This window comes from Falco cherrug, chromosome 1, assembly GCF_023634085.1.
Source record: "Falco cherrug isolate bFalChe1 chromosome 1, bFalChe1.pri, whole genome shotgun sequence".
Lineage (NCBI taxonomy): Eukaryota > Metazoa > Chordata > Aves > Falconiformes > Falconidae > Falco > Falco cherrug.
This window is the reverse complement of record NC_073697.1, coordinates 27,757,527-27,773,117: the sequence shown is the minus strand read 5'-3', so window position 1 is coordinate 27,773,117 and position 15,591 is coordinate 27,757,527. Positions and strand designations below refer to the sequence as shown.

Here is a 15,591-nt window from a genome sequence, read left to right as displayed (position 1 = left end):
AACTGTCACTTCTTTAAAATCTCTAATGGTTTTTATGGAGGAAGTCCAGTATGACCAACATTTGCAGTTTTTAATGTTTCAAATATTTAGTAAGTATTTACTGGAACATTGGTTGACATTAAGTCGAGAACATTGGACATTCTTTTACATTAGAAAGCAAAACCTCATCTTCACCCATGCAAAAGACTCTGAAACACAACTATAAAGCTAAAAAAGGCTAGAGCTGTCACTTTGATAGCAGGTGTCATTAGCAGCATGGCAAGTTAGGATCTGATCAGTTCTGACCTGTGTGTTCATGCACTTTTGCAGAGCATAGTGTAAGTTTTCATCGCTCACTTACTAGAACTTTTGGGATGAAAGATTGTTGCCTTTTAATGTTGGAGTAACTCATCTATAGGTTACTAAGACTGTAAGATTGCACTGCCATTTTCTAACGTGGTATCCCTGAACGTCTGAAACGTGAAGCCCCACTGCTATTTAATAATTGTTACAGACCACTTCTTTAGATTTCCATAGAGTGTACGTTTAGCAAGTATCGTATAAGCAATATGTAAAAGAAGTAGGCTTAGAAAAAGGTGGAGCCAAAGGCTGTTTTATGAGTCAAATAGCAAAAGTCCTTTTCACTGTTATCTGCCCAAACTTTCAACGCTTCTCCTGAGCAGGACCTAATGAAAGTACAGTGTTAACAAAGATGTGTTCTTTAATACCCCTGTTTACCTATTAATGGAGGAGACTTGGTAGAATAATGTTTATTTTGTTTCAAGATTGTAGATAAAAGTTGGGGGTTTTTAATCCTGTAGGCTGCCAATCAGGCTAACATTAATTTGGGTAACTTCACTGTACTGTTGTTGGCTGGCAGCCAACTTAACGGGAAGTGTGGGGAGTGAGTAACAAACAGGTCTTTGTTAAGTACTTGCTCTTTTAAATGAGAGAGGGATTTCATCGATGTATTACCCGCTCAGCTCATAAAGGCATTCATTAACAACTTACAGGTCACCTTGAGTTAATCTACGTGTCTTTATGGGGCAGGTGCAGAATCATAAATCTGCATTATTTTCAGCTGTGTTTTTTCCACTTTGTGTTTCCTAACTGTTCTTCAGCATCCCCTGTCCTAATATAGAGCTTTCCCTATAAAACATTTTCCCACAGTTTTCAGTTTCAATAGAGAATTGAGGCAGACGCCTGCTGTTACCACTTTTCAATCATTCCTGCCTTTGGACTTCACATTGAATCAAAGTTTAAAAATTTTACACCACTTTTAGGACAAATGGCAGCGAAGTGCAAGATTTATGGTTAGTTATTACTTATGCTTTTCTTTCTCAGAGAGAAAGAGTGAGAAGTGAAATGAGTTGCAGCTTCAACATTACAAGCAAAAGAGCACAAGGGGGAATTTCTTTCTGATACAAATTTGGAAGGAGAGGTTGCTTTTACTAAAAAAGGCAGTTAGCCAGTGTTTTTGTATGTTCTTTGCTACATCACAGATACCTGTGGTAGTAGTTGCTTCCCTTGCTGTGTGGTGGGTTTTTTTTTTTCTCTCTTTATTCTCCTTTCTTTTTTTTGTAATCATTAACACATACTACTTATTTGATGTCATTGTGCTACTTTGTAAGTGATTGTGCCTTCATTCACAGCTTTGAATACAAAGGAGGGAAAGAACAAGACAAGAAGCACTTTAAAAATAAAAACATCTTTAGGAAGTGTGGAATAAAACCACAGTATCTTCTCTTCCTTTTCCACTTTTGTCAGTGTTGTTTTGTATGTTAGATGCTTTTGCCTGTAGCGAGTCCCTCAGTAAAACCAGGAGCAGATTCTGAGTTACAGTATCAGGAAAGTCAAATGCAGGGCATTGCTGTTTGTACTGTGGACAGATGGATTTGTGAAGATGGGTTTCTTGTCTGATGATTTCGTTTCAGTCTTCTATTTCTGTCCTCTGTAAAGGCATAGGCAATTTGTAAAGGAAAAGAAAAGAAAGGACGTTGCATTGAAAGGTCACTATATACTGTGGTTTCACTGTGCTTGAATGTATGCCAGGTGCTGGCATTGCAGGGCCACCTGTAATGTTCACACTTAAGCTGTATTACTAAGATTTCAGGGTGGTTATTAATGTAGTTAGTAGAATATTAACATAAGTGGTTGAGATGTATACTAAAAATAAACACATGCACGTGAAACTTGAGGCTGCTGGAAAGTGCCCATCTAGCCTTATACTCAGTGTTGTATTAACTGAGACTTTGTAGCTTTCTCCACCAGATAAGAAAAGAACTTCAGGTCTTTGGTTGTGTCTTATGTGTAGTTTGTATTAGGGTTTTTAAATGGCATTGGGATAAGAATTCTAATCAAATTCAGATTCCTGTTAACATCTCAAAAGAAAAAAGCCCACACTACTATTACATGCCCAAAAAGTGACAACACTGACAAACTTGACTACCTGGTTTACTGTGTACCTTATATTTGAATTGGATTTTTTTGGTGAAAAATCACTAAACAAATGAATCATTGATTGTGTTAGTCAAGTGTGCTGTTCACACTGCTAATTGTGATCCTACAAAATTTGTGAAGTCATAGCCACAGTAACAAAAGCAGGTGTCTGGCACAGTATATCTAGCCTCCAGATTGCATCTATGAGTTGTTGTCCTTGGACATTTTACTATTTTAATATTCTTGTTAAAAGATGTGCTTACTTGATGTACTCTTTTTTCCTTTGTTTTCACAGATATGCTCTTTCTTCAAGGTTCAGAGGCTATATTTAAAGTGGCTTTAAGCCTTTTGGGAAGCCATAAGCCCTTGATTCTGCAGCATGAGAACCTAGAAACTATTGTTGACTTTATTAAAAGCACTCTTCCCAACTTGGGTTTGGTACAGATGGAAAAGACCATTAGTCAGGTATGAAATAACCTGAATGTATAAGTAGTATGCAAAGGAATGCTCTTATTAACAAGTTCTTGACAGAAAAAAACCATAACAATGTATTTTGTTACTTCAGGCTGAGAATTCTGTTATTGTAGTTCTGAAGATGTTGAAAACTCTGGGAAGCGTATGACTTGTGTGGTACCCCTGCATTCGTACATCTACGTGTTGGTTATGAAGCCTTTAATGAAAATGAGTTTACTTTTGGTTTTTTTCGATGTGTGTAACACTTTGTTACCGGCAGCAATATTACAGCCCATATGCAGTGCATTCCACAAAATAAGCCTTCTGAGTTTTCTTGTCTCCAAAGAATCTTGCTCTCCAAGTCTCATTTCAGAAGCAAAAATTGACTTATAAGAGCCTCACAAATGTTGACCTTATTTAATGAAATTAGAAGCTTCCCTATGTTGACTTTGTCTGTACTGGCTTTCATGGTGCTGGTTCAGTGTGTTACAACAGTGCCTTTGTATTTCTGCCAGGAGTGCATGGGGCAGTGCAGTCTCTTGCAGTGAGCAGTGACTCTAGAGAGCAAAAACTGCGTGTCCTTGATGTACTTTTTTTAAACGGCAGACAAGAAAAATTATGCAGCATTGCTAAGCTAGCAGAAGACTCCAGGGAATAACTATGGAATTTGAAAAATATCACATATTATTGCGGTTAAGGCTTGCCTATTTAGAAACCCTAGCTGTTACACTTGACATCTGATTTGCAGCAGGCAAATAGAAGATGGGGTTTAGCCTGTTTTTCTGAAGGCCTTTAGTGGTCCAAAACACAGGGGCTGTACTGTGCAGATCTGCAAAGCCTGGGCTTGGTAAAGAAAGCAGACCAGCAGTGCAGTACACTGCAGAGTGCTTGTGAGGGGCTCCCATCCGATCCCTGGTAGCAAAGCTTCCAGGGGACGTGCACTCCAATTAGGATCAGAAAATCATGCTTGCTACTGAAGGAGAGAGGGGAGCACTAGAAAGCCTGTGTGAGGGGAAGGAAAGCAAGTGATGTCTAGGTGGCCGGGGGGATCATGTGTTATCTGCCAGGCTGAAAACCTGGAATGCACAGCTCTGCAGAGACTGGCAGTGTTTAGGCAACCTGCAGAAAAGCATTGGCTTTGACGAGGAGGGAGAGGGTACACTGTTTAGGCAGCTCTGACTGCTCTGAATTTAAAGTGGGCGGGTAAAATTGAGTTGAGGAGGGAGCAGTTCCCCTGCTTTGATCAGGGCTGCCTTTGAAGAGAGCAGCTGTTTGACCAGCCCTGCAGTCCGCACACAGCTCCTGGGCTAATCTCCATCCTCCTCACACCTTCTGCAATGTGGCCTTTGGCTTACATGCCCTAACGTGCCTTCAGTTAGATGGTTTTCAAGTCAAGCTTTTGATTTGCCTCATGTTTCCCCCCTTTCACATTTGATACTCTGGGTATGACAGTAGGGATTTCCCTCCCTTCTCAAGAATACAGAGGCTAGAAGTGGCAGAGGTCATGAGAGGAGCTAGCATTCTGCCCTGCTGAATTACACCCATTGTTTTATTGAAATTCCAGCAGTGTGTGTTCTCCAGAGATGCTCCAATCTATAGAAAATGAAAGTTCCCTGTGTGTAACCAAACTCAAATTAAAATTGTATTGTAACCTTCTGTACTTAGATGCTCAGTAGATGTGTTGCTGCTGCTATACAACTATGAGAGAATTTCTTATAGCATATTTAACAGTGGTCAGAAACATTTCATAAACTGATGTTTTCTGTAACTATAACCAACAGTTAAAATTTTGTAGACAAAGCAGATAAATAAAATAGGAAATAATTCCTGTTATTTCAATGGGTATTAAGATAGGATTTGATATTTGACTCATTTCTGAAAGGAATAAAGTACAAGGGTTTATAACCCTTGAACTTCTATTCTTGGGCTATTTTCCAGATTAGTTTTTAAATCAACTTTTGTTTCTACTGTGTTCTGTGATTGGCACACTTGTCCTTTTAATTTACTACCTTCTTCACTGCTTTCAGAGTAGATAACTAGCTCAGGGATGTTAGAGTCATACTTCCTGAACAATTTGAAGGCACATGTTTGCCAAAATTTAGAAAAAGGAAAACACAATAGCAGGTTTTTCTCCTTTGGGTCACTCTGTGCACCTCAATTTATTTATTTGTTTTTTAAATAAAAGGTTTTCTTAATATTCATGTACAAGACTGAGCACTCATTTTGTTGATTCATAGTTAAAAATAATAGAAATCTGCTTTGACATTGCATAATGTTTCCATTAAGTGTATTAGCGTAAAGATGGATTATTTCATTTTCTTTCAGTCTCTAGGAGTACCATAGATTCATAAATAAACCTAGCAATGTTTACTGGTTTTCATTTAAAGCTTTCATTCTACTTAGCCTTGGGCACATGGGCTTAGACCACACTTTTCTAAAGTGACATCTAATTCCAAGTATGTCTAGGAGGGTTTATGCCAAACTGATATGCATTAAATTTGAAATCTAAAAAGAGGAATATCCTACGAAGTGTACGCTCTTGAAAACTTTAGTGTAAGTGATTTTGCTGAAGTCAGGCAGCAAATCGGTAGCGAAGTTTTTAAGCACAACCAGTGCCAATGTATTGCACTTTGCTGCCTCAGTCTTGCTATTTCCAGAGCAGGAAATGTGAGTGCCAAAAATTAAGTCCTTTATTTGTATACAGTGATTAGATGTCTAAGTCTAGATCCATAGATTTTAAAGCATTGAATGAGCTATGTTTTTAATATGCGTGGCGCCTAATAATGTCTTCATATGCAACAGGTGTTTGAAATGGATATTGCCAAGCAGTTGCAAGCTTATGAAGTTGAATACCATGTGCTTCAGGATGAGCTTATAGATTCATCTTTAAATGACAATCAGAGACTGGATAAATTAGAAAAAGCAAACAGTAGCTTGCGCAAACAAAACTTTGATCTCCTGGAAGAACTGCAGGTACAATTTATATTTCATATTTAATTAACATTCCAATTTATCCACGTTTTCAGAAGAGACTGTCCTACACCAAGGCACAGGCGAGACTGGCATTTGGTCCAGTGACTTTGAAGTGTAGACACGCTCTTTCTTACAAGGTGGTGTTTGTGTTTTTTTTAAAACTGTTACCCAGATTGCTTAGACAACATGTGAAATAATAATTTCTAATGTATGGTCAGTGCCTGTTCAGTCTGCAGCTTTTTCAGAGGCACTACAACTGATCTCTGTAGGGGGTATTCTGTGCTTAACTCTTCTCACCTTTCTGACTGCTTTATAACAGGAGGACATTTGTTATAAAATTTTTGACCGTGCATTTAGTTTGGTAGAGAAAGGGAATTCAAGGGTAAGAAGCAGACATTTCAAGCCTCTTAATTATTGTTAAAGACATACACTTTGTAGCATAGTAGGTGAGAGAAGGAGTTCAGGTTTCTCAGCCATTGGTCCTGTATCATGACTCAAGCTGGCTAACCATGCAGACTTAGATTGCCTCTCCTAACAAAAATTTGCTTAAGCTGCAAATTCTGATCCTGTGAAGATCTGAACCCGTTTCGCGTTCTAAGATGAGCCTTAGAGAAATCAGAAGAGCTACTCCTCTGCAAGATATTTGATAAAGCTTCAGGCACATAGGCAAGGAAATTGTTGAATATAGCATGGAGGAGAGGGATTTGTGGGATGAGACTCAAGATGTGATGTGGTATAGATACCTGCATCAAGGGATTTTTCACCCACTCCTGCCCCTAAATATTCTGCAGCCCTATGCAGTTTTTTGCAAAGTTCCTCTCCACCTGAGTGCTGGCAAGTCAGCACCTAACATCATAGTGAGGAACTTAACTGTCTGTGGTGTTGGAGCAATGCCTTTGTCTTGGAGGTGGGCTTCATCAGCCTTCATTTCCTATGTTGAAAGGTGACCCATTGCTGATGGATGGAAAATGCATCACCAAACAATGTGGGCGTAGTTTGTCAATATTTTGACCCAAAAGACTGAACTTTTTAAGCCGCCATAATTACATGAAGGGCAGTGAGCTCATCAGAAAAGCAAATACTTCCCTGAAAGCCAAGACCATCCAGTGCTGTTATCTTCAAATGTTATCCGTTGCTGAAATTTCCAAACAGATCTCTGCTTTTGTCACAGTACCTCAGCTACAGATCTCATGTGATGAGTTTGAAGGTTCTAATACTTGGCCACAAAGTAGAATGCCCATATGTGCAGCCTTTCAAAGGAGAATTTTGGGAATTTTTTGAGATGTATTGTCCAGTTGCATATTGCACAAAACCCCCTCCTCTCCCTTTGCCTTCAAATCTGGCATTTGTTGGACTCAATGTCAAGATGAAATGAGGATACAGCTAACAGGCTGGGTTGTCTTTGCTTTGCAAAGCAAAAGTGGAATTTAACAAATGGCTGGCCAAAAATGTCTCCCAGCTGACCCGTACAGAAGTTTACCTTAACCTACAGTTCTTTGGTACATAGTTTGTAGGCTTAATAACTTTCTAATTTCATTGCTTTGCATTATATTCTGAGTTTAATCAAAGCAATCAGGTTAAGAGGGAAGTTTCTGGTTACTGGCAAAACCATAGTTCTAGTCTAAAATACACAGATCTAGTAACATTCATACTTGCATTTACCTTTGCAATTTTTCATCATTTTGCAAGTATTTTATATGTATTGATGTATCTTAAGCAATAATTTAAAGTTGGTTGTAAGTTATTAATGAATTTCCTTTTTTTCCCTTCCTTCCTTCCTCCCCCTCCTCTTTTTACTTTGGAAGGTGGCTAATGGAAAGATTCAAAACCTTGAAGCCACAGTAGAGCTTTTATTGACCAATGAAGGCAAATTGAAGCAGTCCATTCTCAGTCTTGAGCAGGAGCGAGCAGCTTTGCTGAAAGCAGTGGAAGAGATGCAGAAAAAGATCGGTGTTGATAGAGATGGAAAGCCTGTACTTACTAGACAAGAACACATGGATGCTGACTTACATTCACAGCTGTAACGGAGCAGAGAACCTGAGCAATAAACAAAGGGAAGAACTGGGTCTTTTTGTCATAATCCATGGGGATTTGACATTGTCACCTTCATTGTACATGCCTTACTGTATGTAGCAAAGCATGATATGGGCATGGTGGCTTCCCATATCAGAGAAGCTGGTTTCTTGGGGAGAAGGCTCTTTCTTCTTAGTATGTAGAAGTACTTTGAACAGTAAGATGCCACATAATAATAAGCAGGGGAAACTTAGTAGTGCGTGCAGTCATACACAATACACTGTAAAGATGTCATGGATTCTTCCATAAGTGCTTCTAAACCTAAGTGCTTTGTGTTTGTCACTTATCTTTTTTGTGTGTAGATCACCCTCATGTAAAATAGCATGTCCTTTAGAAGGTCCTTTGAAGACATACGGCAGCATAAAACCTTTAAATGGATGACAGCCCTGTTGCAGCTCTGTGGTGGTAACACCTACAGAGAGTTGTGTGATAGGGCTCAAGATATCTTTGACAGTGGAACTCCCCTACGGCTTGACTGGGTTCTGTTAATTATGTTTACGCTTCAGAAAACTGCTTCCTGATGCTTGAAGATGTCAATCTATTGGACTTCAGAGAGCTGGACTTCATCATATGTAACTATGCATAACTGGGGGGTTGCCATCTCTTTTTGTAAGTACATTGTTATAGTACTTTTTTGTTTAACAACCATTTAGTCTATTGTTAGATGACATTATCTGATAAACATACTGTATATAGTAACTGCATTATGCTTAACAAAATACACTGACATTGATTTGGTGAAGCCTTTGCATTCACCACATGAAGATTTGGTGATTCTTGCAACATCATCCAAGGATTTGTATTCAGACACTTCACGTTTCATCTTATTTATTTCTGATCTGCTGTGTGATGTAAGACATCCTTTTGCTGGGAAATTAATGGCAACTGTCATATTTTTTCCCTTTATTTGATACTCTGCACTCACCCATTCTCTGGGAAGTGTTATTCCTTAAGACTTTTTCTGAAGTAATAGAGGCATTTCAAGAGCTTCATGTTGTTCCAGGTATGTTTAAACTGTTTCAGAAAGGGTATGGCAGTTTGAATTAGGACACAATTCTTTTTACACTGCATCTTTCCAGTGAGATTACACATGTGAAAAAAAAAAAATAAAATTCACACTTTCCTTAATACAGTGAAAGTAGTTTTCAGGCCAGTTAAAGCACCACTTCTACAAGTGCAATAATCTCCATGGATAGCCAGTTGTTTGGGTTTGCTTCAGAATTAGGAACAATGCCACGGTTTTGTTCAGTCCCCAAGCACAGAGTTAATAGGCATCAGTGTTTTGTGATAGTAGAGATTCACCCAGGAGTTGTGATTTTTTTTTTTTTTCTTAAATTGATGTTTTTAAAATTTCAAAGCACACATCTTTTCCTCTGACTGGCAACGTAAAAAAGGTTTTGTTTTGCTTTTTCCTTTTCTCATGTAATCCCCCTGACACATTGTGGTTGTAGTTTAATAGGAGAGCTGTAACATTCATCTACTGTGCAGAACAAATACCTCTGTGTAGGTCAAAAAGAAAAAGATAATTTACTTTTCAATCTAGAAGCTTTGTTTGACTCTGTCATGTCTTAAATATATCTGGTTCTTGCAAATCCACTCTGTCTTCACTTAGTATTGAAATTCCAGATAAATGAATTATTATTAATATATTTATCTCTTAGGCTTGTTTTTTTATTTGCAAGTCCATATTGAAGTTCAGGCTTCGTGTTGTCATAATGGACCTCATACTGTTAAGGCACTCAGTAATGTTGCATTTTTACAGCATAGTCCCATAATTCATGCCCTGGCTTTTTAACAACAGCAATAAAAATAATAATAATTATGCCTACATCTATGTTTGTACGTTTTTTGACATTTAAAAACAAAAGCATAGTTGGTGGGGGTGACAGTTCAGAACCATGTAAGATGAGACTTTCCCTGAAAGTACAGTACCATCTACAGTGGTTATTAATGAAAACTTTTAGTCCTCAGACTCTTCTAAACATGCTGAGGATCCACTTGTGATATTGGGACCTGCATCTGCCTATGTTGACTAAAGTGAAGTATGTTCCACATGACTCCAGAAATGCACTCTTTTTTGTGACATTCTGCTTCTCTGCCAGTGTGAGTGGAGGACTAATTCTAGTTCAAAGCCTTTTATTGAGAATTTGTGTAATTCCAGGAGTGACTTAGATTAGAACTGAAGTCACTCTTCTCAGAATGCACAAATGTGGTAAATAGGTGGCAAGCAACGTTTTGCTTTTGTGACTCTACAGACGTTAACTTTCATTGTACCGGAGAGTTGAATTTTCTGTGGGTACAAATGAATTTTCCATTTATACATATGCAAATTAATACCTTTTTGTTAAATATGTAAATGCCTGGCAAAGTGGGGCATGGCATCATACCATCCACTGGTCTGGGCTTTGAACATGAATGAAATAGTTGATTTAAGTCTTTCTGCTGCTTACACTGAAGCGGATAATGTGGTGTGTTGCTTCAGTGTGTCTTTTCCCATCCTGTGCTGATTTTTGTCACCAGACCTCTCCAGTTCAAGTGGAAGACTGTGTAGGAAGGTAATATCGCTTACCCAGTTCCCAGCTTTGGAATAGCTTGGGGCTTTTTCCTTCAGAAGTATAAGAAAGAAGTAATAAAGCCCAAAGCTAGTTCCAGATACTTGCATCCTTCTCCAACTACACTGTAGCTGAACATCCTTAAGGATGTGTAAAATGAGATCTTCTGTTGTCTGAGTACCAGCAATTGTATTCCCCATGAGTGGTAATTTCTGATTCAGAGAATGTTCTAAAAAAACCCCTGCAAATCCATACACTGGCCCTCAGCTGGAATCCCAAATGAACCGCTCCTGGAAAATCCAAGTTGAAATAATCAATGTTTTCTCCATCTCACCTCTACAGATGAAAATCCCCAAGAGTGATGCTTAGCTTTTGAAGGAAAGAAAAAACAGTTAAGAAGGAAGGAAGGAAGGAGTTCACTTGTATGTGCAACCTAGGCTTCCAAAGGTGTGTGACAAAGGTAGCGAAGCGTGCAGTGTGAGCATGCTAGTGAATGACACCGATGCAGTAGTCCAGAGAGTTTAGCCTAAAATGTGGGAAGAACTAATGTTGGCATATGCAAGAAGAAAAAAGAAGTCCCTCTAAAACCGTAGCAGTGAACAGCGTGGCATAGCTGGAGGACCTGCTGCGGTGTGCTGCGGTCACCTGGTTCTGGTTTTTTCCCAACTAGTGCAAGTGGTAGTTTGTGGTAGGTGCTTGTGACTCCCTGTGCTTCTGGCTGTTTGAAGTACTTCTATATTTTGCCCTATTGTTTATTTCCAGAGATCATTGCTTAATACAGAATCTGAGAATGGTGATACAGTGCCTGTCACGTGGGAAGGTCAGAGCACTTTCATAAAGGCACTGTCGTAGGTCTTCCTTTGTTCAGTGTGAGAATTGAGTCACAAAGGAGTTCAATGACTTGCACCAAATCTGTCAGTTTCTCACAGGTTGCTGAGACTGAAATCCAGATCTTCTAAGTTGTGGTCGAACTGTCTTGCTGGTTGTCTGAAAGATTGTTCCAGAAGGTCTGTAACATAGTCCTGTGATGTTCTGCCGAAACAATGTAAAATGGGAAGTGCAGTTGCTGGAACCATGTCCTTTGCTGACAGCTATACTTCCCTCCCAACAGTAACTCTCTCAGTCCTACTAAAACATACTGTCTCCTTACCAGATACCTCCTCTGCAGGTACCTAACAACCTCCAGCTCTTACCTGATACACTGGAGTAAGTGCACTGCCAGCAGTCCTGAGTAGCAAGGATTGTAGTATAGCATCACAAGTCAACCAATATTCTTGGGATTATTTTTTTTTCAAACATAGTCATCTTGGATAAGCATTACTATTACTTAAGACAAAGTCATGAAACTGCAGCTAGTAGGACCATGTATGAAGGACAGTAATCTACACAGAGCAGAGAGGACAACGTAGCTAGTGCTTTTTCTCCTTTGGGATCTTGCTCCACCATTCAGTGGAGCAAGGAGCTGAATTCAACTCTACCACAATAGTTGCTGTTAATTCCACCGTAATAAAGCAGCCTGGTGTGTCAACACGGCAGAGTACAGCACCTCTTCTTAGCCAAGTCAGCTGGGATAAAGTACTCAGTGCGTTGCCCTCTCTCCTGAAGGTCTGGCTGCTTAATTAGATAATGCAAGTTAGATAATGCAGACCTCTAGCTTTGAGGCACTTCCGGCCTCCAACAGCTTCTGGCCTCAATACCTGCTAGCTTGCAGCCATTCAACAAAAAAACGGAAGAAGCCAGCTGCTCCCCACCCTGCCACCATCTCTTAGGCACTGCATTTAAGCTGAAGGTCTCGTGCTTGGTCCCTGCCTCAGCTATGTTGCAGCCACACTTGCATCTCGCCGCGTACCCTTGCTGATCCCAGCCTACAGACTTGGCTTCCTGCCTCACCACCACAGCCTTGTCTGGTGACCTGGGCTGCTGACCTGCCTTGCTTGTCTTTTTGGGGCATTGTGAGACAGCCCCCTTGTCAGTACGTTGCCCCCCCCTTGCCTGCCTGCCTGTCACGCTCAGCTCCTGAGCAGTGCCTACCGTTGCTGCTCCCCAGCACAGCCCCATAGCACAACTACAGTTACATGTCTGTGTTGCTTCTGATTCCAGTGCTGGGCTGGTCAGAGCTTGTTCAGGTGTCTCTGCATGCCACTGCTCTTCACTAAGCAAGCGAGCCACTTGTCTTAGAGCTTGCTGGGGACCTCCAACACAATGGTCGGTCACGCAGTGTGAAAGGGCCCTTACTAGTCTCCCGTCTATTTCACAATACCGTGCTCAAGTTCTTTTCTCCTTCAAGTGGTGCACCATGTTTGCATACAGTGTTGACACCAAAAAGAATACATTTTGACTACAGCTGGATGAATGCCATGATTGCTTGAGGCACCTTAGATCATTGCACAGTATTTATAGTGTCACACCCTTGTGATGTGAAGTAATTTTTCTTTAACAGAGCTTTTACTACAGCACCTGTGTGGGAGGGAGAAGAATGCTGGCAGCCAAGGTAACCGTCAGGAGTGCAATGCAGGCATTGCCTTTGGAAGGCACATGTGTGGCTTACACCCACTAAGTTTTACATAACCTAAATTAGGGTGGATCACTGGGTACTCATTTGCTCATGCAGTTGCCAGAAAGTGTTCCTTCCATCTAAACAAACCTGAGGCTGCTAGAATGCAGTGCCACAAAGTAGGCCTTTTCAGCATAACCCAAAGCAACTCAGTAAGTACTTTATTATATAGACTCTACTTACTCCTTTGTATAAATTTATTTTTTTCTTCTGTCCAATTGTATCATATATTTCCATGGTGTTAGAAAAGCTTTGGGGCTATAGATCCTAAAAGATGATGAAACTCCTCTTACAGAGAGAACAGAGATGATTAAAGCAGGGGTTCTGGAGAAGCTTGCAGTAGCACCCCATCCCTGGCTTTTCTCGTGTGACATTTCAGAACCCCAAAGAGATTTTATGAAATTTTCTTGATATTTCTAAAGTGTTATATTTCACAAGTAGAAATTGCTGCTACAGAAAGAGATGGAAGCAGGATTTTGCTTTTGATTAGGTGTAAAATGGCCAACAAAGATGTTCTGACAATGGTCATATTGGTCCCAGATTCAACTAGATGCCTATTTCTTTCTGTCACTGCGTAGCACTCTTCTGTAATACCTTTCCTTTTGTTAACATTTCACACTAGACTGCTTGTCTACAAAGGAGATATAAATACATTTTTCATTTTCCAGCTAAAAGCAGAATATGATAATTATCTTTTGTATCTGTCTGTTCTTCTGTTACTAACAGGGCAGCGAGTTTCTAATTCTCGCTAGTTACTCACAAGTCAGTCTAATTAAGATGGTCCTCAGGAAGAAAAGTCTTGCTACAACTTGATTTGCCCTACTCCTCTTGAAAATTTTTTTTGACTGTTTAACTAGTGTTTAAGAAGTTTCAAAGTTCTGTTTTCTCAGATATTTTTTTTCATGTAAGCTGTTATAGAATGGATGAATACTTGGAACACTCCTATAGTCTTTTTCCTTGTTTCCAGCATCTGATATTTAGAATGTTGTTGGCTCCGTAGACAGGGCAGGTACTCTTGCAGTGTCAAAGATTTGGAGTTGCCAAGGCAACAGTTGACTCAAAGAGTGCGTTTCTTCCTCATATTAGTTAAGATGAGCTGAGTAGCTTGAAGAGTTGGCCACTGATTGGGACCTTGAGCTCATAAAGCCAGATTCTTGATGGGATTAATGATACATGTATGTCTCCCCAACTCATCACTTGCAGTTTTCTCCTAGAGCATATCACAAAAAATCTGATCCCAAAGCAAACTAAACAAAACCTGAAATGTGGTTGTATTTAATTTAATGTATTTAATGGCCTGCTACCTCAATTATGTCTAGTATGTTTTGGTAAGGAATCTCAAATGATGCTTTCAGTGCTTAGAGACCGAGGTAACAGGCAGATACAAAGGAGCAGTGAACCTTGCAATTGGCAAAGTAGCAATATAATTAACAGTATGCAAGTAAGGAATAATTATGGAGCCCTTAGAGAGCATTCTGTACAGTAAACTTGTCAAGAAAGTTGTTAATAAACATTAGGATCATTTTGAGAGAAGGAAAAACTAAGATGCTTATTAAAAATGGAAAGAGATGTACTGTCAAGAAGAGAATACATAGGGCCAGCCATGATAAAGCCATGATATTTTCAAGACCTGCAGTCGGACGTCTAGCATACCATAAAGAGGTATGAGTGCAAATATCCATTGAACTGAGAGGCAGTACAAATCTAGTCATAGTGAAATAATCTGGATAAGCCTCAGAAAACTTTCATGGTTTTTTGCAGTTCCTGGTCGAGTTCATAGAGGCAGGCCTCAGTGCAAGCAATGTTTCTCTGATGAAGAAAATGTGCTGTTCTTTCCAAACAGTGGAGAAAGTCAGATAAGACCGGGTCACATAACCTAGTCATCTGGTCAGGAAAGGTGGCTTCCTGCTAGACTGCAAAATAAAGGAAGACTTTTTAATACAGAAATATCCTCCAACAGCCTCTGGCATGTCTCTGGAATACAGTGTCGTATATCTTCATGGTGCTGAGAACAAGCTTCAGTTTCAATAGTACCTAGAAACAACAGTCAAATAACAATTAAGTAGCAACTTCCACCCATGGGCACTTTCACAGTATGTAACCTCGCTGGAGCTGAATTGAAGACAGTCCATGATGCTGGTCTGTTGTCATAAGGCCCCTACTTGAAAGTTTTCTTGGTGATACCTGCCGCCTACCTTACCTTTAACAACAAGAAAAAGGTATTTATTCACAAAATTTGGATTTTATTGTTAGACTGTCGAATTTGTGACCTTAACTTCGTTGCTTGACACTAAGCTGCTAAACTACATCAGTAGGGTAGAAAGATTGCTTTAATGCTCTGTCTTTGCAAGGAATACAATAAAAAGAATGGTGAGACAGAAGGTGTGTATGTGTTTTGCCCTACCTATACAGAAATTATATCTGCAGAAACTGCAGATGGCTCACTCAGCTCCTGCAGGATTTAATGGGATTGTGTGACAGAGTCATATATTACTGCTGACTTTAATGTCACTATGTGCTAGTTTAGGTAGGCTGGCTAGTGTGAAAGGTGCCATAGGAAGCCATTAT

At 39.7% G+C, this 15,591-nt stretch overlaps 1 protein-coding gene across 12 annotated transcripts in view; it reads left to right on the top strand.

Moving 5' to 3' along the window:
• Nucleotides 1–9,745, top strand: part of TBC1D1 (TBC1 domain family member 1) — a 123,105-nt gene extending 113,360 nt beyond the window's left edge. For all 12 annotated transcript variants that reach the window (XM_055717672.1, XM_055717667.1, XM_055717717.1 and 9 more), the window contains 3 exons: nucleotides 2,714–2,883; nucleotides 5,674–5,844; nucleotides 7,650–9,745. In XM_055717672.1, the coding sequence (XP_055573647.1) occupies nucleotides 2,714–2,883; nucleotides 5,674–5,844; nucleotides 7,650–7,868 (560 nt within the window). In that variant the 3' untranslated portion in view covers nucleotides 7,869–9,745. The remainder of the gene's footprint in view (nucleotides 1–2,713; nucleotides 2,884–5,673; nucleotides 5,845–7,649) is intronic.
• The last annotated feature ends 5,846 nt before the right edge of the window (nucleotides 9,746–15,591 follow it).